At 39.7% G+C, this 25,516-nt stretch overlaps 1 protein-coding gene across 1 annotated transcript in view; it reads right to left on the bottom strand.

The window, feature by feature from the left end:
- The window catches only part of GRIK3 (glutamate ionotropic receptor kainate type subunit 3), a 238,139-nt gene that overhangs the window by 86,224 nt on the left and 126,399 nt on the right, over positions 1-25,516 (bottom strand). Inside the window, exon 2 of the mRNA XM_033227086.1 lies at positions 7,883-8,059. Coding sequence (XP_033082977.1) covers positions 7,883-8,059 — 177 coding nt within the window. The remainder of the gene's footprint in view (positions 1-7,882; positions 8,060-25,516) is intronic.

Genomic DNA, 25,516 nt, shown 5'->3' with positions numbered 1-25,516 from the left:
TTCTACACAGTGACATGGAGGGAGGTGGCACCAAGACCCCATCCCCTCCTTTCTCTTTGACTACTGGTTCCATCCTGAACCATAAGGGGCCTTGCACTCTCTGTGGACACCCCAGTCCTTATGTCCAAACACTGTCTACACCCACTGCAAACAGCTGCCCCTTACTCACCCCTAGGGCCTAAAAGTGCACCTTCTGGAAGTATGGCTTTCCCTCTGGAAGACAGACCCAAGGAAGAGGCCCATGCATGTCCTAGAAGTGGGCTTAGGGCCAAGTGGGCAGGAAATTTAAGGTTCTAGATACTTAGAGGAAAGTCTGGAAGGGTAGGGCACAGGCTCCTGGTGGGTGTGTCCCCTGGGCCCACTGACTCCTTGTCCCGGGATGAGAGGCCAACCAGAGGAGGCAGAAGGCAAGACATCAAAGCACAGGCCCTGGGAAAGGGTCCCTCTTGCCTGGGCTTAAGGATGGTCCAGATTGATCTAGAGATACAGGGTAGTTTTGAATCCATCAGAATATGTGATCTTGGTGTGTTTTTCCTGTTGACTCACATCCACCACTCCCACTGCCTCCTGGAAATGGGAGATATTATATAAATAAGTTATTTTTCCTGAAATCTGTACTTCTACCGGGAACACCAGACACTGCCACTTATGGGCAAGGTGAAAGATATAGTAATATGAGGATCTGGCTAGTTTTTGTTAGGAGTCTGCTGGAGCCCTCTGGAACACGGGGCAGAACAGCAGCAGTGCCAGCACAGAGGGCATCTCCTGGGCGACCCAGCATTCGTTGTGGCCACGGCCAGGTGCAAGAGAGCACATACAACAGGAGGCACATCATCCTTTTGGTGCTTCTGTAGTTCTGGGACTGGGAGCCAAGTCGGGGAAGCACCATCTTGTTCCTGCTCTTATCACCTTCAAGTCAATAAGCCTTGGTTAGCCCTTGGTGTGAGCGAGTGTGCGAGACAAACCACAGTGATAATAAATGCTTTAAAAACAGGAACTCCATGTTTGCTCGTGAATTGTCAAATTTAGGACTAGTTCTTTTTTCACTTCCCTCTCCCCAAGGAGGCCATGCTCAGATCTGCACCCTCACTGCCCATTCGTGTTATTCTTCTGCCATTTGGGGGTGTTGCTTATCTTCCCCAACCACCTTATCCCCTTCAGATTAGGCACTTCCTGAGGAAGGAGTCCATGTGTGAGTCACTCTGCAACCATGGGAGCTGGGTACCAACATGGAAGAGATGATAACAGTCAGTGACACCAGTCCAGGGCTTGCCCAAGCCTGAGGCTGTGGGCATCCTGTAAACTCTGTAGGTTTCCCTCATACTCTCTCCTGCCTCTGCTTTGAACCTTCTAGCTGTCCCCTGATGTCTCTGGTTTCTGTCTCACTATATTCTCTGTCTATTCTTTTTCCCGGAACACCTTCAGTTTGAAGACTTGGTTGAATGATTTGAATATTTCATTTCCTCCCACCAGCACCTCTAAGAATCTGCCTCTTAGATTTCTTTCATTGATTGATGCCTTGAAGCAGGCAGGTCCAGGCTTCCCTGCCACCGCTACCCTTACACGGCCTGGACTCTTAGGTCATGTCCAAGGTCTGGGCATATTGTTTGACCAAGGCAAGCGAGAGTGGACCAACAGAAAGTCTGATGATGCAGAGGATTGCAAGAGTGTTCTTCAAAGAATGACTTTTATTTTGACACAGATTGTGAGGATTATGACAAAGGCAACTGAAATCATTGTGATAGTAAAGACCATATTGTAAGGCTGCTGATGATGATAATGGTGACAGCATTGCTGAGGGTGAAATTAATCATGTTGATGTTGTGATAGTAATGGCGGGATGGTGATGTTGATGTTGGTGTTGATGAGACTGACAATGATAAAGGCGTAGGTGCCTTCACTGTAATGGTGATAATGACGGGATGACGGGATGTCAACATTGATGAGAGAGGAGGTGATAACAACGTTGGTGGTACTGACAGTATCAGTGGGATAGTGGCAGAGATGTTGTTGCTGACGAGACTGGGGATGATGAAGATGTTGCTGTCATGGCAGTGATGGAGGTGATGAAAGTAGGGGTGGTGTTAGTGGTGCAGATATTAAGAGTGGAGGTGATACCATTGTTGCTGGTGAAAACAGTAATTGTGTTGCTGGTGTACTGGTGTTGATAGTAGAGTCAATGGTGGTGGCATGGTGATGACGACCACACTGGGTTTCATTCTGCAAGAGATGCAGTGATTAGACTTCACTCTTGCATAGCAGGAAGCATCTGTCCTGGCCTTTACTTCTTGCTTTTCCTTGGCCTCTCTCCACCTCCCCTTTCCTGTCTCCTTCATGTTCCTTCCACCCTCTGAGGACTTCCCAGCTGGGAAGAACACTGCTGCCCCACAGGGACCAGGGCAGAGCTTACAGCAACAGCAGCAGCAGCAGCAGCAGCTTTTCCTCCAGATGTTTCCAGGGCAGCAGCCAACTCTTGTTCTGGCAGCCCTGATCACACTGCAGTAATTACATTATTTGTGGCTTCAATTTTGAATCCATTTTCTGGTCATTTTACAGTAACTCAGTGGTTCACAGTCATTGTAGGAGTCCACAGCCTGAATACCGTCCCCCCACTCCCTTTCCATGGCAATTGTAGTTATAGCAAAAATTATCCCAATCAATTTGTGTCTTAAAAGGAATTGAGCAGCCCAGAGAATAAGTGAAGGCAGAGGAGCCTGGGGAGCCCTGGTTCGATTCCAGGCCCACTCCGGTCAGCCTTGGAAGAAAACACAGACACTCTCTGCACTGCTGCTGCTTCTGGTGCTGCCTGGAAGTCACTCATCTTTTAATTTTCCACAAAACATGGAAAGATAAAGACAATAAGTGAAAGTCCCTTTTAACAGGGAAAGTCCCCCTGGGCCTCACGTGGAAGGAAGGACTAATTCAAGCGGAGCTGGCAGGGAAGGCGGTGCCAGGCTTTGTGCCTCTGCGTCCCCTCCCTGCACAGGGCCTGGGGTGGCTGGATCCAGCTGGAGGGGAAGAAAGAAATGAGGAGGACTTCTGTCTAGGGAAAATGAATTATTGTTGGATTAATTAGAATTTGCCCCAAGCCCCAAGTTTCTTGGAAGAGTCCTAAAGATGCCTCCAGAGAATGCAGTTTAAAAAACCAAAGATCAAAAGAAAAAATAAAGATCACGGGAACATGGGGCTCCCTGAGGGACGGAGGGTGCCCAAAGGAGAGTGTGATCCAACAGCAGGAATGTGCCAAGGTGTGACAGTGGTGTTGCCAGTCACAGCAGAGGGATGGCATCTGTCTTAGGCATGTCATCTCAGGGACATTGAGGATTGCAGAAAGATGGCACTTAATTTTTTTATTGAGATATAAAATATAGTAAAGTGCATTAATGGTAAGCACAGGACTGTTACGAATTTTCACACAGAATTTCATTCATACGTCATGCACTTCATGTGTGCTACACTATCTCAGTCAAGCTAGAAAGCATTTCCAACACCTAAGAAAGGTCTCTCTTGCTCCTTCCCAGTCAATATCCACTCACTGCACACTACTCCCTCCCCCGGAGGAAACCTCTTTTCTTTCATTCAATGCTGTATCTGTGAGGTTCATCTATGATGTTGAGTGGATAAAGTTTATTCTTTTTTTAATTGCTGATTAAAATTCCACTGTATAATTATATACCAATCTATCCATTCTCCTATTGATGGACTTTTAATTTACTTCTAACTTTTGGTTATTATCATTAAAGTGGCTAGAAACATCCTCGTAGGCATAAGCTTTAGTAGATATTGCCAAATAGATCTCCTAAGAAATGGAAGGTTTTACTCCCATCAGAATTGTATAGAAAAAAATAAGCCCAAACCCCTACCTCCCACCATACACAGAAAATCAATGTGAGATAGATCACAGAACTCACTATGAAAGATAAAACAACAGCACTTCTAAGAAAAAAAAAATGAGAGAATATCTTCATAACCTTAGGATAGACAAAGACTTCTCAAACAACACAAAAGACATTAACCATAATGGAAAATATTGATAAATTGGACTTCTTTAAATTAAGAACTTTGCTCCTCAAAAGAAACTGTTAAGAGAATGTAAAAGGAAGCCCACATGTAATGGATATATGCAATAGAGATATCTCTCCAACAAAGTATATAAGAATATACAAATCAAGAATACAGGGGCCGGTCACGGTGGCTCAGGCTTGTAATTACCAGCACTTTGGGAGGCCGAGGCGGGTGGATCACGAGGTCAGGAGATCAATACCATCCTGGCTAACGTGGTGAAACCCCGCCTCTACTACAAATACAAAAAATTAGTCCAGCATGGTGGCGGGCACCTGTAGTCCCAGCTACTTGGGAGGCTGAGGCAGGAGAATGGCGTGAACCCAGGAGATGGAGCTTGCACTGAGCCGAGATTGCACCACTGCACTCCAGCCTGGGCGATAGAGCGAAACTCCGTCTAAAACAGAAAAAAAAAAAAAAAAAAAAAGGTGGCTCATACTTGCAATCCCAGCACTTTGGCAGGCTGAGGCGGGTGGATCACAGGTCAGGAGTTCGAGACCAGCCTGGCCAACATGATGAAACCCCATCTCTACTAAAAATACAAAAAATTAGTCAGGTGTGGTGGTGGATGCCTGTAATCCCAGCTACTTGGGAGGCTGAGGCAGGAGAATTGCTTGAACCCAAGAGGCAGAGGTTGCAATGAGCTGAGGTGGCACCATTGCACTCCAGCCTGGGCAACAAGAGTGAAATTCTGCCTCAAAAAAGTTTTGAGAGAGAGAGAGAGAGAGAGAGAGAGAGAGAGAGAGAGAGAGAGAGAGAGAGAGACTCACTACATATGTATAATGAGACTCACTACAGAAACCACCAGAATGGCCAAAATTTAAAAATAAAACTGACTTTACCAAGTGTTAGTGAAGATGTAGGGCAAGTGCCACTCTCAAACATAGCTGCGGGGAGTGCAGACTGTGCAGCAGCTTTGGAAAACTGTTTGGCTAAACATATGCACATTCCGTGACCCCCACACTTCCACTCCTAAGTACATACCCAACAAAAATGAATATACATGTGCATCACAAGCAGATGCAGAACCAAACTCATAAGTGCAACAAAAGTGAAATGGATTTTTAAAAAATGGATATAATCATGTAACAGAACATTGTACATCAATGAAGACCAATATATTCAACCACGTAGACAATCTCATGGATATGAGACAGAGCAAAGAGCAAGGCTTAAAAGAGTAGACACTGAATGATTTCATTTATGTAAAGTTCAAAAACAGCAAAAACCAGTGTGGGACACCAGCAGTCAGAACGGTGGTGACCTTGGGAGAGGAATGACTGGGAGGGGTACGGGGGCTTCTGAAGGGCTCGCATGGTCTATATCTTGATTTGGGTGGCAGTTCCTTTTTTCTCGATCGTCTGTTTCTTATAAACTCATGCTCCTTGACCAAGCTAAAGCTCCACCCTCCCTTTCCTGGACTCTCTCCTGCAACTCCTAGTACAGCACCTGTTGCTTCAGCCACTAGATTATAAGCTCCATGGTCACAGGAACCAGGCACCTCTGTCTTAGCCACTTTGGGATCCCCAGCACCTGGCACACAGTGGGTGCAACAGACTTCTCAAGTGCATAAACTGGCTCCTTCAAACAACTTGTATTTTCCACTCTACCTTCTGCCTTATCCCACTCCTCACTCTTTCCCATCATCCTTCAAAGCTCAATTCAAACCTCTCCTCTTCCAGGGAGCCTTCCTACTTGTACCACAACACTTCTGTAGTTCTCTCTCATTTTCTGGTTGTTACAGTTATTGGTCCTATGACTTAGCTTCCTTGGGCATGACCTATAAAGGGCAGGGCCTTTTTTCTTGCAGGGATCATAAGGAACAATATTCGTTAAGTGGGTTTGACACACATTCATTTGTGTATCCGATCAAACCACCAGGACTGATTTTGTGCCTCCTGCGTGTCAGGCTCATGCCAAGTTCTATAGCGAAGCAGTAAAAAGGCACCGGGGCTTGCAGACAAGTGGAAGAAATGTACAATAACCACATGACCTCTCTCTCACACACACACGTCAGGCTTATGAAAGAAAAGTTCAGAGGGTTAAAAGCAAGGAGAACTGACCTTGTCTAGGGGTTTGGGGAGGGTCTCCCTGAGGACTGGAAGTTTGAGAAGAGAAGGATGAGTTGGCCAGGCAAAGAGCAGGAGAGGGTGGGCTGGAGAAAGGGAATTACAAGCAGAGGGGGCAGCAGGTGTGGAAGCCCAGAGGTGGGAGGAAGCATGGCACCCTGAGGAGGGCAGGTGTGGTTAGAACCCAGGGCCTAAGGGAGCAAATGGCATGGATGTGGCTGGAAGGTCAAGGTTGGGGCTAGACTGGAAAGGCCCTCATGGGTTCTGATGATGATTTAGAGAAGATCATGAGATGTTCCATCCAAGATTTTAAGAAAGCAAGTCATGTTGTCTTGGGGGGAGGTGGGGAGTGGAGGGGTTGTGGCTTTGGTCACTTGGAAGCCCAGGGCTAGATTTTCAGGAGCTGGGGGGTTTCTGTCTTGGGCCTGCTCACCAACAACTTGGCAGTTTCACATAGGGTGGGACTATAATTTCCTGGAGGAAGTAACTCCGGGAAGGCTCAGAAACTCTGCCCCGGGTTCCCTGCCTGGATGGGGAAGGTCCCTGTGCTGAATCACAGGTGTACTGCTAGGGAGTCATTGTATTATTTGAGTAGCTTTTAGAAAACATAGACAAAAAACCAGTCTAGTTTTTCGTGGGTGGCTGTACCCACGAGGGCCTCTGCACTCTGATTCCAGGCGTTTGTTCTTTGTCCTGACCTTTTTATTGAGCAGTTTTGGTTGAGTTCAGTCGTTTTCTAACTGGACAAGGCCAGGCAGAGGGTGTCAGCATAGACTCTCAGCAGGGAGATGGACACTTCACTGCACAGGGTAGGCTGCAGGGCATGCTGGGAAAAGAGTGGCAGGACACAGGCAGGGAGAGGGCAAAACAGCAGAGAGAGGGGTCACGGGTGAAGGATCACTCTTCGGATGATCCAGGCTAAACCAGGGTGGGGGACCTCTTGTCTGTCTGCAGATCAGCTCTGAGATGCAGCAGAGTGGCTTCAAAAATGTCAGAATGGCCGGGAGCAGTGGCTCACGCCTGTAATCCCAGCACTTTGGGAGGCCGAGGTGGGTCGATCACCTAAGGTCAGGAGTTCATGAACAGCTTGGCCAACATGGTGAAACCCCATCTCCACTAGAAATACAAAAATTAGATGGGTGTGGTGGCATGCGCCTGTAGTCCCAACTACTCAGGAGGCGGAGAGAGGAGAATTGCTTGAACCTGGGAGGCAGAGGTTGCAGTGAGTGGAGATCACACCACTGTACTCCAGCCTGGGCAACAGAGTGAGACTCTGTCAAAAAAAAAAAAAAAAAAAAATATATATATATATATCAGCAGTAACTGCTCAATATCAGGGACTCTGACCGCCAGAATGCAAGGCAAGGAGAAGCAGGTGGGTGGGACACAGAAATTGGGTCCCTGACCTGGTAGCTCAGTATGTGGAGGGCAAAGCAGCCAAGTGCAGTAAGAGTAAAGTCCTATATGGTACTTCCTACATGCCAGTGCTTACTATTCTAAGTACTTTACAGAAATGCATCCATTTCGCAGATGAGAAAACTGAGGCACAGTGCATTTTGTCCAAGGTCAAACAACTAATATCAGAGTTGCTAGGATGTAAGTCCAGGCACTCTGACTCCAAGCCCAAACCAGGTGGAAAATGCTCTGAACCTACCTGGAGCTCTGGCCCATTCCCAGGATCTTGGACAGCAAATGCAGCGCTTCCTATTCCCAGGCCGGGAAGAGAACAGAGGCAGGAGCTGCACACTCACCCTTTTTGGTTGCCTCGAAGCTGTCATGGAAGTGAATCCTCTGTATGTCATAGGTCAAGGTTGTATTGGGCAGCAGAGTCCTGTTCCTGTTGATGATGTTGGCAGAAAATCGAAAGGCGTGTTCCTCGGCGTTCATGACCTGGGCGTTGGGGCCGTCCGCATACTCGAAGATTCCTCCTGTGAAAGATGGGTAAAATTGTGTGTGGTTGGGAGGAGGGATGGGGCTCTAGCAAGCATGCCTGGCTCAGAAGCTTTTATAGACAAGCTGCCTGCTCCCTGAAATGTTCAATAATATCCTAGGTAACTGCCATACCTAGAAAGTGTGCAGGAGCACAAGAAATAAGAAAATCCTCCTCGTTCATTTCACTCAACCAGCAAATTCCTGATAACAAAGCACGACAGGGCCAAAATAAGATTACCAACTTATTAATATTGCTGTGAAAATTCTCAATAGAATTCTGGCAAGCAGAATCTACCAGGATATTACCAGGATAACATACCATGATCACGCAGAGTTTTATTCTAGGAATCTAAGACTAGTTCAATATAAAGAAATCTATGAATATCATTCTATCACATCAATAGTTCAAATAAGAAAAAAAAATAACCAATTCACAAAATGCAAGATGGCATTTAATAAAATCCAATATCTATTGCTGTTAAGAATGCTTAATAAAATAGCACCAGAAGAGATACTTCCTTGAAGCTTTTAAGCTTAAATCAGCCTTTAATATCATACTAATGGTGAAAAACTAGAGGCTCTCTCATTAAAGAAAAATAAGAGGCATGGGGGAGGATTTGCACTACACCATTAACCAATGAAATAAGAAAGAAAAATAATTTAGAGGCACAACATTTGGAGAGAAATAAATTCCTATTTGCAAATGATATAAAAATCATTAAAATAATCCCTAAACATGAAAACAAGAAAGAGCTGGCAGAAGAGTTAAGTTAAATGACCATTTAGCACAAATTAGAAGTGTTTCTTCATATCAGTGACAATCAGTAAAAAAACTTAATAGCAAATGAATTCCTTTTACAATATCAGCAAAAACATTGAATAACTAATAATAAACCAAATAAGAAGTGTGCAATTCCTGTTCTATTTATTTGAGATGGAGTTTCACTCTTGTTGCTCAGGCTGGAGCGCAATGGCGCAATCTCTGCTCACTGCAGCCTCCACTTCCTGGGTTCAAGCGATTCTCCAACCTCAGTTTCTCAAGTTGCTGGGACTACAGGCACACGCCACTATGCCCGGCTAATTTTTGTATTTTTAGTAGAGATGGGGTTTCACCATGTTGGCCAGGCTGGTCTGGAACTCTTGACCTCAGGTGAACCACCTGCCTTGGCCTCCCTCCCAAAGTGCTGGGATTATAGGCGTGAGCCACCACGCTGGGCTGCAATTCCAGTTTTAAAACATAACAAAAACAGACTGGGAGCAGTGGCTTATGCCTGTGATCCCAACACTTCCGGAGGCCGAGGTAGGAAGACGATGATTGAAGCCAGGAGTTCAAGACCAGCTTGGGCAACATAGTGACACCTTATCTTTACAAAATAAAAAGAAAAGAAAAAAACTAAAAAATGACCAAAACAAATAAAAAAAAAACCAAAACACTTTCATAAGAGATATAAACACAGCCTTAAATGAAGAGGCATGGTATGTTTCTGAATAGTAACGTTCACGTGTAGAGATGTCAATTTTTCCAAATTAATTTTTCAGTTTAATTCCAATCAGAATCATGAAAGGATTTTTCTTTTCCTGATAAAATGACTCTAAAATGTATCTGAAAGACTAAACATGAACTAATGACCAAAACATGTTTTAAAAAGAATGAGAGGTGACTCGCACTGCCAGATTTTAAAATATATCATTAAGTCAAATAATTAAATTCATGTTGTAATAGCATATGAAAACACAGATAGATCAAAGGAACAGGATAAAAGCTCCCATAAAGAGACTCAAGTAGAGATAAGTATTTAAAACATGAGAAAGATGGCTATTTCCAATCAGTAAGTAAATGAATTATTCATTAACTGTGCTGTGACAATTATTCAATTATTTGGAAGAAACTTAAGTTATAATTCAATCTTAATCTATACATAAAATAAATTCCAGATAAATTAAAGATTAATGGCAAATGGGTAAGAAGAGGAGCAGATAAAATACTATAAAAGTACCGAAAAAGAAAATACAGGTGACTATTATAAAATATTGGGTAGAGGAAGCCTTTCTAAACTTTTGAAAAACATCAGAAACCATAAAAGAAAGATTGAGAGATCCACAAAAATAACATAAAACTTCTACCCATTAAAAACCAAAAACAAAATTAAATTACAAACACAAACTTGAATTAAATATTTGTAACATATGTGGGAGCATAAAGATTAATGCTCTTCTTTTATAAAAAGCACTTAAATTCTACAAAAAGGACAAATACTCCCATAGAAAGATGTGCAAAGAAAAAGTATGAACATTTAACAAAAGAAAAGAAAATAATACAAAGGAGCTATTAATGTATGAAGAAGTGTGCAACTTCCCTAATAATTAAAATGAACTCAATTTAAGCCAACAATGAGATTCCATTTTTTGCTCATCCAGTTGGTAAAGATACAAAATAAACCATGGCTCCAGCTTTGGTGCGGGAATAGTTGTTTAGAAAGAGACACTTGCTTAACTATGGGTGGAGGGGGCAATGTCTACCCAGCCTGTCGAGATGGACATTAGAAATTTACCAAAAGCCCTAAAAATGTCCACTCCTTTGACTTGGGACTTTGATATCTAGAAATGGACTCCAACAACAACAGTGGGCATATGGATCATGTATGGGGAAGGAGATCTAGGGACGTCCAACCAGAGAAATAGTGAACTATTGTCTATGTACTTACATATAATCACAAAAATTTAATGACACAGGAAATAGCCAAGGTATATTTTTAAGTGAACAATGAAGGCAGAGGTGCAGTACAATTTCCTTTAGAAGAGGAAGAACTTACGTCTTTAACATAAGAATAGAAGACATTTCTTGTTTTGTTCTTAATGCCTTTCTATATTTTTTCCAGTAAAATTTTTATTATTTTTAACAATTGATTTGGTTGAGATGTTATTACATTCTACAAGATTCACCTGTTTTAAAGTGTACAATGATTTTTAGTCAATTTACTGAGTTCTATGACCATAAGCACAATCCTGTTTTAAAACCTTCCCGTCACCCAATAAGAATCCTCGTGCCCATTTACAGTCAATTAAAGTTTTCATTCCCACTCCCAGGCAACCACTAATTTACCTTTTGTCTTTTCTGAACATTTCACGTAAATGGAATCATGCAATAGGTGGTCTTTTGCATCTGGCTTCTTGCATTTAGTGTGCTTTTGCGGTTCATCCATATTAGTATAATGTGTCAGTACTTTATTCCTCAATAATATTTCTTTGTATTGATGTACCACATTTTATTTATTCATCCACCAGTTGATGGATATTTGGATTATTTCAATTGTTCCGAAAATTCTAAAAAGTAGTGGTTTCCAGTCTCTGGTCTGGCATGTAAGAAGCTTGAAAGTTGCCACTCTGTCCTAACAACCAGTGAAAGCTGAACAAACTGAAAAATCAACAACTCTTCTTAGATCTGTAAGAGAAGTGAGGTCACAGGGCGAACCACTGCCCCCAGAATTGGAAAGATAGGTAAATAGAGAGAATTACAACTTATTGGAGCAGAAACCTCCATGGGAATCCGTGTGCAGGTAGGAAAACCGAAAGTGTAATTGACGAGTTGCTGGAGGCTCAGTGTGGATAAGTCCGAGAGACAAAAACCTCAGGGGAAGCCTTCACTGGGCCCCCACGCTTTTGTGAGTTTTACTCCTGAAGTTCTACCAGGTTCTTAAGTGAATATTGGAGAAAAATCCTCATGTACTTCTGGCTGTGAAAGGGGAAAAGGAATCATTTCAAAATATGCCAGAGCATTCTGTTCTTTTTAACAAGGTTTGTCCTCAGGGGAAACTAGTTAGCCAGAGCCTAACCTGCTGGGGTTTCATGAGAGACTAATTGACCAGGTGGAAGGGAAACACTCAACTCCAGCCCACCCTAGCCATCCTATCCCATCTATGTGTGTATTGCAGGGTAGGTGGGGAGAAGCACCTGTGAAGTTCACAGCCCAGGGGCTCACCAAAAGACTGAGATGTAATCATAGCACTATAGGCCGGGCGCGGTGGCTCAAGCCTGTAATCCCAGCACTTTGGGAGGCCGAGACGGGCGGATCACGAGGTCAGAAGATCGAGACCATCCTGGCTAATACGGTGAAACCCCGTCTCTACTAAAAATACAAAAAACTAGCCGGGCAAGGTGGCGGGTGCCTGTAGTCCCAGCTACTCGGGAGGCTGAGGCAGGAGAATGGCATAAACCCGGGAGGCGGAGCTTGCAGTGAGCTGAGATCCGGCCACTGCACTCCAGCCTGAGCGACAGAGCCAGACTCCGTCCAAAAAAAAAAAAAAATCATAGCACTATAGAATGCTCCCCCCTCTCCCCACCCCTTACCACTACATCACTAAAGGCCTTATTTTCAGCAGTTCCTTTCACCCAGTACATCATGTCCAGCTATCAAGAAAAAATTACAGGGCATACTAAAAGGCATAAAAACCATACTTTGAAGAGACAGAGCAAGCATCAGAACCAGATTCAGATATGGCAGGGATTTTGGGAGTATCAGACCAGAAATTCAAAACAACTATGATTAATATGGTAAGGGCTCTAATGGATAAAGTGGACAGCATGCAAGAACAGATATGCAAAGAGATGGGAATTCTAAGAAAAAAAATAAATGTTAGAGATAAAATACAAAACAAAACAAAACACTGTAACGAAATGAAGAGTGCCTTTGACGGGCTTATAAGTAGACTGAACACAGCTGAGAAGCGGGTCTCTGAGCTTGAGGATATCTCAATAGAAACCTCCAAAACTGAAAAGCAAAGAGCAGAAAGACTGGAAGAAGAAAACAGAATATCCAAAAACCGTGGCTGTAAAAATGCCTAATGGAAATGCAAGAAGGAGAAGGGAGAGAGAAATGATGAGGAGAGATATTTGAAAACAGTAATGACTTTACCCAAATTAATGTCAGACACCAAACCACAGATCTAGCATCCTTAGAGAACACCAAGCACCAAGCAGGAAATATGTCCCCAAAATGACACTGAGGCATATCATTTTCAAACAATAGAAAATCAAAGATCCAGAATAAATCCTGACAGAAGCCAGAAGAAAAATACGTCTTATCTATGGAGGAAAAAAGATAAGAATTATATCTGACTTCTCTTCAGAAACCATGCAAGCAAGAAGAGAGTGAAGTGAAATATATAAAGTATTGAGAGAAAATAAAAACCAACCTATAATTCTGCATCCTGAGAAATTATCTTTCAAAAGCAGAGATAAATAAAGACTTTCTCTGACAAACAAAAATTAGTGAAATTTGTTGCCAGTAGATCTGCCTTGCAAGAATTATTAAAATATGTTCTTTAGAGAGAAGGAAAATAATATAGGTCAGAAACTACAATCTACATACAAGAAGAACACTGAAGAAAGAATAAGTGAAGGTAAAATTTTAAAAAATGTATTTTTCTTATTCTTAATTGATTTAACAGACAATAGTTATAGTTTGTTCACAATAATAATAGCAACACTGTATTCATATATATTCACTTATGTATGCTTTTTTATGAGCAAAATGAATGACAGCAATGATATAAGGATGGGAGGGAGGAATTAGAATTATTTTGTTATTATAAAAGACACTATCTGTGAAGCAGTATAACATTATTTGAGAGTGGACTTGGATTAGTTGCATATGCATACTGCAAATTCTAGGGAAAGTACTGAAAAACAGTACAGTTGACATGCTAAGTGAGGAGAGGAAATGAAATGATAAAATATACTTTTAAAATCGCGAAAGGCAGAAAAGGGCAGGAAGACAAAAATAGAAACAAAGAACAAGGGCTACAAATAGGAAACACTGACGAATAAGGTGGATATTAATCCAATTATATCAATTCTCATTTTAAACATCAAAGGTCTAAATGCATCAAGTAAAAGAGATTGTCAAAATGGATCAAAAAACAAGATCCAACTATATGTTGTCTACAATAAACCTACTTTAACTATACAGGTGCACATAAAATAAAAGTAAATGAACAGGTGAAAAATTTATTCCTGGAATGCAAGGATGGTTCAAAACATAACAACTGATCAATATAATACATCATATTAACAGAATAAAGGAAAAGAAAGACGTGATCATCTGAATCAATGCAGAAGCAGCATTTGACAAAATTCAACAACTTTTCATGATAAAAGACACTCAACAACTAGGAACAAAAGGGAACTATCTCAACATAATAAAAGCCATTTATGAATAGCCCACAGCAAATGTCATACTCAATGGTAAGAGACTGAAAGCTTTTCCTCTAAGATGAGTGACAAGGCTAGGATGTCCACTTTCACCACTTCTATTAAACGTTGTACTGGAAGTTCTATCCAGAGCAGTTAGGCAAGAAAAAGAAAAAGAAGGCATCCAAGTTAGAAAGGAAAAAGTAAAATTATCTGTCTGCAGATGATATGGTCCTATATCCATATAATAAAATTTGGCAAAGTAACAGAATACAATGCAGAGCCAATAAAATTTGGCAAAGTAACAGAACACAAAGTCAATACACAAAATCAGTTGCATTTCTATACCTAACAATTAACAATCTGAAAAGGAAATCACAAAATAATTCCATTTATAATAATCTCACAAAGGACAAACTACTTAGGAATTAACTAAGGAGATGAAAGTCTTGTACCTGTACAATGAAAACTACAAAATAAAATGGGAAAAGGATTTAAATAGACATTTCTCAAAAGAGGACATACAAATGGCAAGCAGGCATATGAAAAGATGCTCACATCATTAATCATCAGAAAAATGCAAATCCAAACTACAATGAGATATCTCACCCCAGTTAAAATGGCTTATATCCAAAAGACATGCAATAATAAATGCTGCTGAGGATGTGGAGAAAAGGGAACCCTCATACCATGTTGGTGGGAATGTAAATTAGTACAACCACTACGGAGAACAGTTTGGAGGTTCCTCAAAAAACTAAAAATAGAGCTACCATATGATCTAGCAATCTCACTGCTGGATATATGTTCAAAAGAAAGGAAATCAGTATATTGAACAGATATCTGCACTCCTATGTTTGTTGCAGCACTGTTCACAATAACCAAAATTTGGGAGCAACCTAAGTGTCCATCAACAGATGAATGGATAAAGAAAATGTGGTGCTTATACACAATGGAGTACTATTCAGCCATAAAAAGAATTAGATCCTGTCATTTTCAACAACATCGATGGAATTGGAGGTCATTACACTAAGTGAAATAAGCCAGGCACAGAAATACAAACATCACACGCTCTCAAAACAAACCAAAACAATTGAAATAATGGAGATAGAGAGTGGAAGGATGGTAACCAGAGGCTGAGAAGGATGGTGGTAGGGTGGGTGGGGAGAGGTGGGGGTAATTAATAGGTACAAAAAAGATAGTTAGAAAGAATTAATAAGATCTAGTATTTGATAGCACCATAGGGTGACTATAATGAATAATAATTTAATTGTACATTTAAAAATAACTAAAAGAGTATAATTTGATTGTTCGTAACACAAAGGATAAATACTTGAGGGGATGGCTACCTCATTTCCCATGATGTGATTATTACGTATCACATGCCTGTATGCCTTACAAGAAATACCAAGAGATGTTCTTTAGAGAGAAGGAAAATAATACAGGTGAACATCTCATGAACCTCATAAATATATATACTTATTATGTACCCACAAAAAATAAAATTTTAAATGTAAAAAACCCTTCAAAACATTGTTGAAGGAAATTAAATAAGACATCAATAAATGTAAATACGTCCCATGTTCATGGACTGGAAGACTTAATATTGTTAAAGTGTCTGTAGATTCAATGAAATTCTTATGACATTTCAATGTCAATGAAAATCTCAATGATTTTTTTTTTCAGAAATAGAAAAACCAATCCTAAAATTCATATGGAATTGCAAAAGAATCCGAATAGCCAAAAACAATCTTGAAAAAGAAGAACAATGTTGAAAGACATTTCCTGATTTCAAAACTTACTACAAAGCTACAGTAATCAAAACGGTGTGATACTGGCATAAAGGCAAACTATATATAGAGTCCAGAAATAAAACCTCATATGTATGGTTAAATGATTTTTGACAAAGGTGCTAAGACCACTGAATGGGGAAAGGATAGTCTTTTCAAAAAATAATGCTGGAATAACATAACTGAATATGCACATGTAAAAGAATGAATTTGGATCCTTAACACCATACACAAAAAGTAACTCAAAATGGATTAAATACTTAAATGTAAGACCTAAAACGATATAAAACACTTAGAAGAAAACATAGAACAAAAACTTTATGGCATTGGATTTGGCAATAATCTCTTGGATATGACACCAAAGGCACAGACAAGAAAAGAAAAACAAATTGAGCTTAATAAAAAATGTCCAAAAAACTGTGTATAAAAAGACATTATTAACAGAGTAAAATGCAACCAACAGAATGGGAGAAGCTATTCGCATATCATATACTTGATAAGGAATTAACATCCAGAACATATAGAGAACTTTTAAAACTCAAAAACAACAAAAAATAAACAACCTGGTTTAAAAATATGTAAAAGACTTGACATTTCTCTAAAGAAGATTTACAAATGGCCAATAAACACATAAAAAGATGTTCAATATCACTAATAATTAGAAAAATTCAAGTCAAAACTACAGTGAGTTATGTCCTCATATCTATTAGGATAACTACTATATAAAAAAAGAAAAGTGTTGGGGAGGATGTGGAGAAATTGGAACCTTTGTGCACTGTTGGTGGAAGTGTGAAATGGTAAGCCACTGTAGAAAACAGTATAGTGGTCCCTCAAAAGATTAAAAATAGAATTACTATATATCTATATATATCTAGCATTTCTTCTGGGTATATACCCAAAAGAATTCAAAGCAAAGACTCAAACAGATATTTGTACACCCATGTTCATAGCAGCTTTACTCACAATAGCTAAAACATGGAATCAATACAAGTGTCCATTGATAGATGGATGAATAAGCAAAATGTGGCATAGACACACAATGAAATATTATTCAGTCTCAAAAAAGAAGGACATTCGGGCAAATGTTACAACTTGAGTAAACATTGAGGACAGTATGCTAAGTGAAATAAGTCAGCCACAAAAAGACAAATACTGTATGATTCCACTTATATGAGGTACGTAGAGTAGCCAAAAATCAGAGAATCAAAAAATAGAATGGTAGTTTTCAGACCCTAGAGGAAGAGGGGAAAGTGGAGTTATTCTTTATGGGTATAGAGTTATAGAGTTTCAGTTTTACAAGATGAAAAGAGCTATGGAGACGAGTGGCGCTGATGGTTGCACATTATGCATGTATTTAGTACCACTGAACTGTACACTTAAAAATGGTTAAGATGGCAAATTTTGTGTTATTTGTATTTTACCACAATAAAAAAGTAAATGAATGAAGACATACCATCCTAATATCAATCAAAAGAAATTGAAAGTGGCTGTATTCAGACAGAGAAGATTTCGGGTCAAGGAACTTTATCAGAGATAAAGAGAAGCATTACATAATGATAAAGGGGTCAATTATCCAAGAAGACATAACAATCCTTAATGTATATGTGCTCAAAAGAGAGCATCAAAATACAGGAGACAAGGAGAGATGGATGAATTTACTATTCTACTAGGAGACTTCAACACCCTTTTATCAGAAATGGGCAGATTCAGTTGACAGAAAATCAGTAAAGTTATAGTTAAACTCAACAACAGCCTTAGTGAATCAGATATAATGTACATCTATAGACTACTTCAGTCAACAACAGCAGAATACACATTTTTCTCAAGCTCACATGGAACATTCAGCGATATAGATCACATTCTGTCCATAAAGCACATCTTAACAAATTTAAAAGAATAGAAATCATATAATGTCACTCTTAGACCACCATGGAATTAAACTAGAAATCAATAACAGAATGAGATCAGGGAAATCCCCAAATACTTGAAGATTAGACAATGCTCCCCTTCCCCTTCCCCTTCTTCCTTCTTTCTCCTCCCTTGTCCTCCTCTTCCTCCTCCTCCTCCTCCTCCTCCCCCCAACTCCTCCTCCTTGTCTTGATATATGGACTCAAACTCCTCTGCTCAAGTGATCCACCTCAGCTTCCAGAGTAGCTGGGACTACAGTCACGTACCATTGTGCCCAGCTTAAACAATGTACTTCCAAATAATACATGGGTCACAAAAGAAATTTAAAAATATTTTGAACTAAATAAAAATGAAAACATAACATCAAAATTTGTGGGATGTAGTGAAAGCAGTGTGTAGAGAGAAATTTATAGCACTGAATACATAAAATAGAAAAGAAGAAAGATCTAAAATTAATAATGCAAGCTTTCACCTTAGGAAACTAGAAAAAGAAGAGCAAATTAAATCCAAAGTAAGCAGAGGAAAAGAAATAATAAAAATTAGAGCTGAAATCAATGAAATTGAAAACAAGAAATCAATAGAAAGATGTCAATGAAACCAAAAGCTGGTCATGTGAAAAGACAGATAAAATTGATAGGCCTCTAATCTGGTCAATTAAGAATAAAAGAGAGAGGATACAAATTGTTAGTATCAGAAGTGAAAAAGGGGATATCACTATAGATCTCATGGACTTAAAAAATATAATCAAGGAATATTAATAACTCTATGTCCACTAATTTGCTAACCTAGATGAAATGAATTTCTTAAAAAACACAATTTGTCAAAATTCACGCAAGAAGAAAGAGACAATTTGAATAGGACTATCTCTATTAAAGAAATTGAATTAATAATAAACCTGACAAAGCAGAAAGCACCAGGCCCAGATGGGGGTCACTGGTAAATTCTACTAAACATTTAAGAAAGAAATAATACAAATTCTCTACACTCTATTTCAGAAGATAGAAACAGAGGACTATTTCTTTTCTTTCTTTTTTTATTTTTTTTGACTATTTCTTAACTCATTTTACAAGGCCAGCATTACCCTAACACCAAAACCAGACAAAGACATCACAAGAAATAAAACCACAGATCAATATCTCTCATTAATACAGATACAAAAATCCTCAACAAAATGTTAGCAAATCGAATCCAACAATTTATAAAAAGAACTACATAGCACAATGAAGTGGGATTTACCCCAGGTGTGCAAGTCTGTTTCAAGATTCAAAAATCAATTAATGTAATCCATTATATCAATATCAACAGGCCAAAGAAGAAAAATCACATAATCATATCAACAGATGCAGAAAACGCATTTGACAAAATCCAACACCCTATTAATGATGAAAACTCTCAGTAAAGTAAGAATAAAAGGGAACGTCCTCAGCTTCATAAAGAATATTAATAGCAGAATACACATTCTTCTCAAGTAAATCTACAAAAACCCTACAGTTGACATCATACATAATAGTGAGAAACTTGAAGCTTTCCCAGTAAAATCAGGTACAAGGGAAAGTTGTCCCCTCTCCCACTGCTTTTTGACATCACACTGGAAGTCCTAGCAAATGCAATAAGACAAGAAAAGGAAATGAAAGAAATTCAGATTGGGAAGGAAGAAATAAAACTGTCTCTGTTTACAGGTGACATGATCCCCTATGTAGAAAATCCACACGAATCAGGAACAAGAGAAAACTACCGCTTGGAACTAATAAGCAGTTATAGAAAGGGGGCAGAATATAAGGTTAATATGCAAAAGTCAATTACTTTTCCATATACCAACAATGAACAAATGGAATTTGAAATAGAAACAAGACCACTTACATTGGCATGCAAAGAAAAGAAACACTTAGGTTATAAATCTAACAAAATATGTACAAGATATATTTGAGGTAAAACTCACAACTCTAATGAAAGAGATCAAAGAATAACTAAATAAATGGAGAGAACTTCAATGTTCATGGATAAGAAAAGTCAATTATTTTCAAGATGTGAGTTTTTCCCAAATTGATGTATAGATTCAGTGCAATCCCAATAAAAATCTCAGCAAGTTATTTTGCAGCTATTGACAAACTGATTCTAAAGTGTACATAGAGAGGCAAAAGACCAGAATAACCAACACAATATTGAAGGAGAAGAACAATGTTGGGAGATTGATATGGCTCAACTTCAAGAATTGCTATAAAGCTATAGTAATCAAGACCGCGTGACACTGGCATATAAATAGACAAATAGATCATTGGAACAGAATGGAGAGTTCAGATACAGACCTACATAAATAAAGTCAACTGATCTTCGACAGGGGAGCAAAGGCAATACAGTGGAGAAAAGATAGATTTTTCAACAAATGGGCTGGAACAACTGGACATTCACATGCAAAAAAAGAATTTATATCCTTCACAAAAACGAACTCAAAATGTACCAGAGACCTAAATGTACAATGCAAAACTATAAAACTTCTAGAAGATAGCATGGAAGAAAATCTAGATAACCTTGGGTTTGGCAATGGCTTTTTAGATATAATACCAAAGGCATGATCCATGAAAGGAAGAATTGATAAGCTGGACTACATTAAAATTAAAATTTTCTGCTCTGCAAAAGACACAGTAAAGAGAATGAAAAACCAAGCCACTGACTGGGACGTATCTGATGATGGACATTTTTTTGTTTTGTTTTGAAACAGGGTCTTGCTCTGTTGCCCAGGCTGGTGTGCAGTGGTACAAACTCAGCTCACTGCAACCCCTGCCTCCTGGGTTCAAGTGATTCTCCTGCCTCAGCCTTCTGAGTAGCTGAGATGACAGGCACCCACCACCACATCCGGCTAATTTTTGTATGTTTAGTAGAGACAGGGTTTCACCATCTTGGCCAGGCTGGTCTTGAACTCCTGACCTCAAGTGATCTGTCTGCCTCAGCCTCCCAAAGTGCTGGGATTACCGTGAGCCACTGCGCCCGGCCTGATGATGGACTACTATACAACATATGCAGACCACTTTTAAAATTCAACAACAAGAAAACAAACAACCTTATTAAAAAGTGGGCCAAAGACCTTAACAGAAGATGCACAGATGGAAAATAAGTATATGAAGATACTCCATATCATATGTCATTGGGGAAATGTAAATTGAAACAACAACAAGATACCACTACACATCTATTAGAATGGCCAAATTCAGAACACTAGCAACACCAAAGCCTGGCAAGGATGTGGGACAACAGGAGCCCTCATTCATTGCTGGTGAGAATGCAAAAATAGTACAGCCACTTTGAAAGACATATTTTTCAGTTGCTAATGAAATTAAACCAACTCTTACCACACAAGCCAGCAATGGCACTCCTTCGTATTTACACAAAGGAGTTGAAAATATGTCCACACAAAAGCCTGCACACGGATATGTACAGCAGCTTTATTCATGATTGCCCAAACATGGGAGAAACCAAGATATCCTTCAGTAGGTGAGTGGATACACAAACTGGCTACATCCAGACAATGGAATATTATTCAGCATGTAAAAGAAATGAGCTATCAAGCCATGAAAAGATAAGGATAAAACTTAAGTGCCTATCACTAAGTGATGCCAATGTGAAAAGGCTACAGACTATATGATTTCAACTACTGACATTCTGGAAAAGGCATAACTACGGAGATAGTAAAAAGAGCAGTGGCTTCCAGTGGGTAGAGGTGGGAGGGACGCATTGGTAAAAACACAGAGGATTTTCAGGGCAGTCAAACGATTCTGTATGATACTATTATGGTGAATATATGTCATTATACATTCGTCGAAACCCACAGAATGTACACCACCAAGAGTGAACCTTAGGACTTTGGATGATGATGATGTGTCAGTATAAGTGCATTCATTGTAACAAATGTACCTCTCTGGTGGCGGATGTTGATCATGGAGGAGGCTATGCATGTGTGTGGGCAGGGGGTATATGGGAAATCTCTGTGCCTTCCACTCAGTTTTTTCTGTGAACTTAAAACTGCTCCAAAAAAAACAATCTATTAAAAAGAAAAAAGGGTAATGTTTGAATATGTGAACACATAATTGTGTCCCTTCCAGAGTACTGCAGCATGCTTACAGTTTGTAACACTTAAGTGTGTACGCGTGTGCATCCACACAGGTGTGCATCAATGTGCCACACACGTGCATAAAACAAGACAAGAAGAATTCGTACCAAAAGTTAAGCGTGGTTTTCTCTGAGTGGTAGGCTCATGGGTAAATTGAATTTCCTTCTTTGTGTTTTTCTGTATTTTTAAAAAGTTCTGCAGTGAACATGTGTTACATTTCTCATCAGAAAAGCCATCGTGATTGTGTGTATGTGTTTAAAGGGAAATAAATGATCAAAATACCATATGACCCAGTAATTCCATTTCTAGGAATATAAATTTAGAGAAAGTTGGAGATATATAAACACATCTATGGAAAAGGGTTTTTTTTACATAATATTGAAAAAAATAGAAACAGCTTAATGTCCAAAAGCAAGAGATAACTCAATATATTAAAACCCACCCATATGGCAGAACAACTTGTAGGCATTATCAATCAAAGCATAGGATGATATGGTACGGTGACTGAAATTGGATTCAAAATGTGGGAGGAATTTTACTCACATGATGGAAAGTGGGTACAGATGGGGAAGAAGAGGCCGTGGGTTTTGCTGGGGCCAGATGAGGAGCACATGAGGATTTGTTATGCTACTCTCTCTCTGTGTGTATGACAGATATTCTTTGTAATAAAATATTCCTTAAAATCATGATATGAATAAGATGAAAATAAGAAATCACGATGTTGCAATCAGAAAAGAGACACAATTAATATTACTTGCAGATGCTTATTTTGGTTCTCTTAAAAACACAAGAGAATCAGGTGAAAATCCAGCAGAAAGTAAACAGAGAGCTCATCAAGAGGCCAGCATACAAATATAGAAAAACATATAGCTCCCCACATAGCAGCAATAAACAGCAAGGAATTATAGGGGAAAAAAAGAGACCCTACTCACAAAAGCAACAACAAAAAAATAAAATACCTTACCATAAATGTGCAATTCCTATATCAAGAAAACTACAAAACTTTACTAGAGGACATAAAAGAAGACTTGAATAAATGGAGAGACATAACTTACTCCTTGGAAGGGATGGCTCAATATTGTAAAGATGTCATTTCTCTTCAAATTAATTTCTAAATTTAATGCAATTCCAATTAAAATCAAAAAGGACACACCAGAAGGACACACACTAAAATGTTAACAGAGGTTCTTTCTAGAAAGTAAAAAGATAATGGATTGCTTTTGCTTGGTGCTTTTTTTGTTTGTTTGTTTTCCAAGCCCTCTGCGTTGAGATAGAGCTTTGGTAATAAGAAAAAAAAATAAAGCTTTAGTGAAATGTTCTTAAAGAATATTTAATGGCATAGAAAACTTTCATCCTCTCCCTGCTCCCCAATGCTACAAAATAATATTACAGTATGATAATTATGGATAATTTTTATCGTGTTCTTTGTATTTTCTTGATTTTTCCAAAATTATTTACAAGTATGTATTACTACTTCAAAATGTGAAAACAAACACACAAAAAAACAAAACAAAAAAAAAGCCTGGAAAGAGGTCTGGTTATTACAAATCTGAAGAAAGAAATCTCTACCCATCCCAAATGGGGATAAAAAGTCAGGGGACAAAGCCATCTCCATAGGGCTTCACACTCTCTTCCTGGCCTCTCAGACCTTGGCAGGTGGGGAGGAGAGGAAAGAGAGGGGCCATCGTCTCAACAAGGGTGGTGACATGTCTCAGCCATTAAGACCTAAGCCCAAGGGATGGAGCCTCAGTCTTATCCTATATAAAACAGCTCCATTAATACCCACCAATCTCTGCCCTGTGCCACCCTGTCATTGGGCCCTGGGATGCCAAAAGAAAGTCAGCACTAGGCTCCTGCTTTCAAGGAGTGCTCAACCCTGCAGGGCAGCAGAGAAGAACAGACAACTAGTACATCTGTGGCGCTCCACTCAGGTGCAATACCGGGGAGGTTCCCAATGCAGGTTTCAATGACAGCCATTCTTCAGTCCCAAACCTGGCTCTATCCACTGGAGGAAGTTACTCAGTCTCTCTGAGACCAGTTTCTCCACCTGCAAAATGGGGTACACATCTCAGAGGGCTGATTATTGTGAGGAAGACATAAAACAATGGAGCTATTGCATGGCACATGGCAAGGACTTAATACACAGTAGCTATCAAAGAAAGAGAGAAACAATGAATGCTACTATACTATTTAGAAAACAGCAAATAAATGCTACCATGCCATTTAGAAAAACAAAGTGAATTGTGAGCTTCCGCATTTTCTAGGGCAGGGCTGACAAAGTTTGTCTGCAAAGGATCAGAGGGTAAATGTTTTAGATGATAAATAATTTTGGCTTTGTGGACCAGATGGTGGTTGTTGCAAGGACTCACTTCTGCCACTGTAGCATGCTGGCAGCCGCAGACAATGTGTCACTGTGGGCACAGTTGTGTTTCAATAAAACTTTATTTGCAAAAATACAGAATGAAGAGAGGTTTCATGGGTACAAATATATAGCTTAGTAGAAGAAACAAGACCTAGTGTTTGATAGATCAGTGGGATGACTATTAATGTAAGTTTACAATAACCTATTGTTTATTTCAAAATAGCTAGAGGAGAATAATTTGAAGGTTTTCAGCATAAAGAAAAGACAATTATTTAAGATGATGAATATCCTAAGTATGCTGAGTTGATCTTTACAAATTATATGAATGTATTACATTATCATATGTACCCCAAAACCTATTATGTATCAATAAAAACATAAAATTAATTCAAAAAACAGGTGGTGGGTGGCTGGATTTGGCCATTAGGCTGTAGTCTGTACTTGTTCTGGGGTTGGGCAGCCTTTATTTCAGAGGTGAGTGTTTCTTAGGAAAAGCGCCTTAGGGCCTGGGTAAAGAATTAAGACTATGACGGAACCAAATCATGATGCAAAAGAAACAAAGACGGAATGCTGGAGTTTTTGAGCAGAGAAGATGTGAGAGAAGGAGGAAGGACTAAGAGAAAGGGAACAGAGATGAAGTGGACCCCAAAGGACAGAACCCAGTCCCAAAGATGGGCAAGTCCAGTAAGAAATTCACCACGGCAGGAAGGGGCCATGCATTTTTCATACAGTGATGTCCGATGCTGGGTTTTCAGTTGAGCCTCCCTTCCTTCCAGGAGCCCCATTGTTAGAAAAGTCGGCCACAGAAAACTGACATCAGCTCCTGCTATTTGGAGGAAAGCAACAGAAGGTGGGCATGGTCCAAAACAGAGTGAGTCGGGACAGAGAAAGGACCAGAGGCACAAGAGGCGAGATGAGAGGAGACAGAAGACTCAGCAGAAGACACTGGAGCATGAGGTCATTAGGAGAAACAGGAAGCCCTAGAGCATCCTCAGAGACATGGTGGGTGACAGGCTGTCCTTCCACCCCCAAACTCAGTACAAGGATGGGAGGTGTTCTAATGAGCATGTAAGGGCAAGGTGGCTGCAAAGGCCTGAAAGTC

The sequence above is a fragment of the Trachypithecus francoisi genome, unplaced genomic scaffold (genome assembly GCF_009764315.1).
Source record: "Trachypithecus francoisi isolate TF-2019V2 unplaced genomic scaffold, Tfra_2.0 Lachesis_group12, whole genome shotgun sequence".
Taxonomy (NCBI): domain Eukaryota; kingdom Metazoa; phylum Chordata; class Mammalia; order Primates; family Cercopithecidae; genus Trachypithecus; species Trachypithecus francoisi.
The sequence above is the reverse complement of the archived record's forward strand: the minus strand, read 5'-3'. Positions and strand labels throughout refer to the sequence as shown.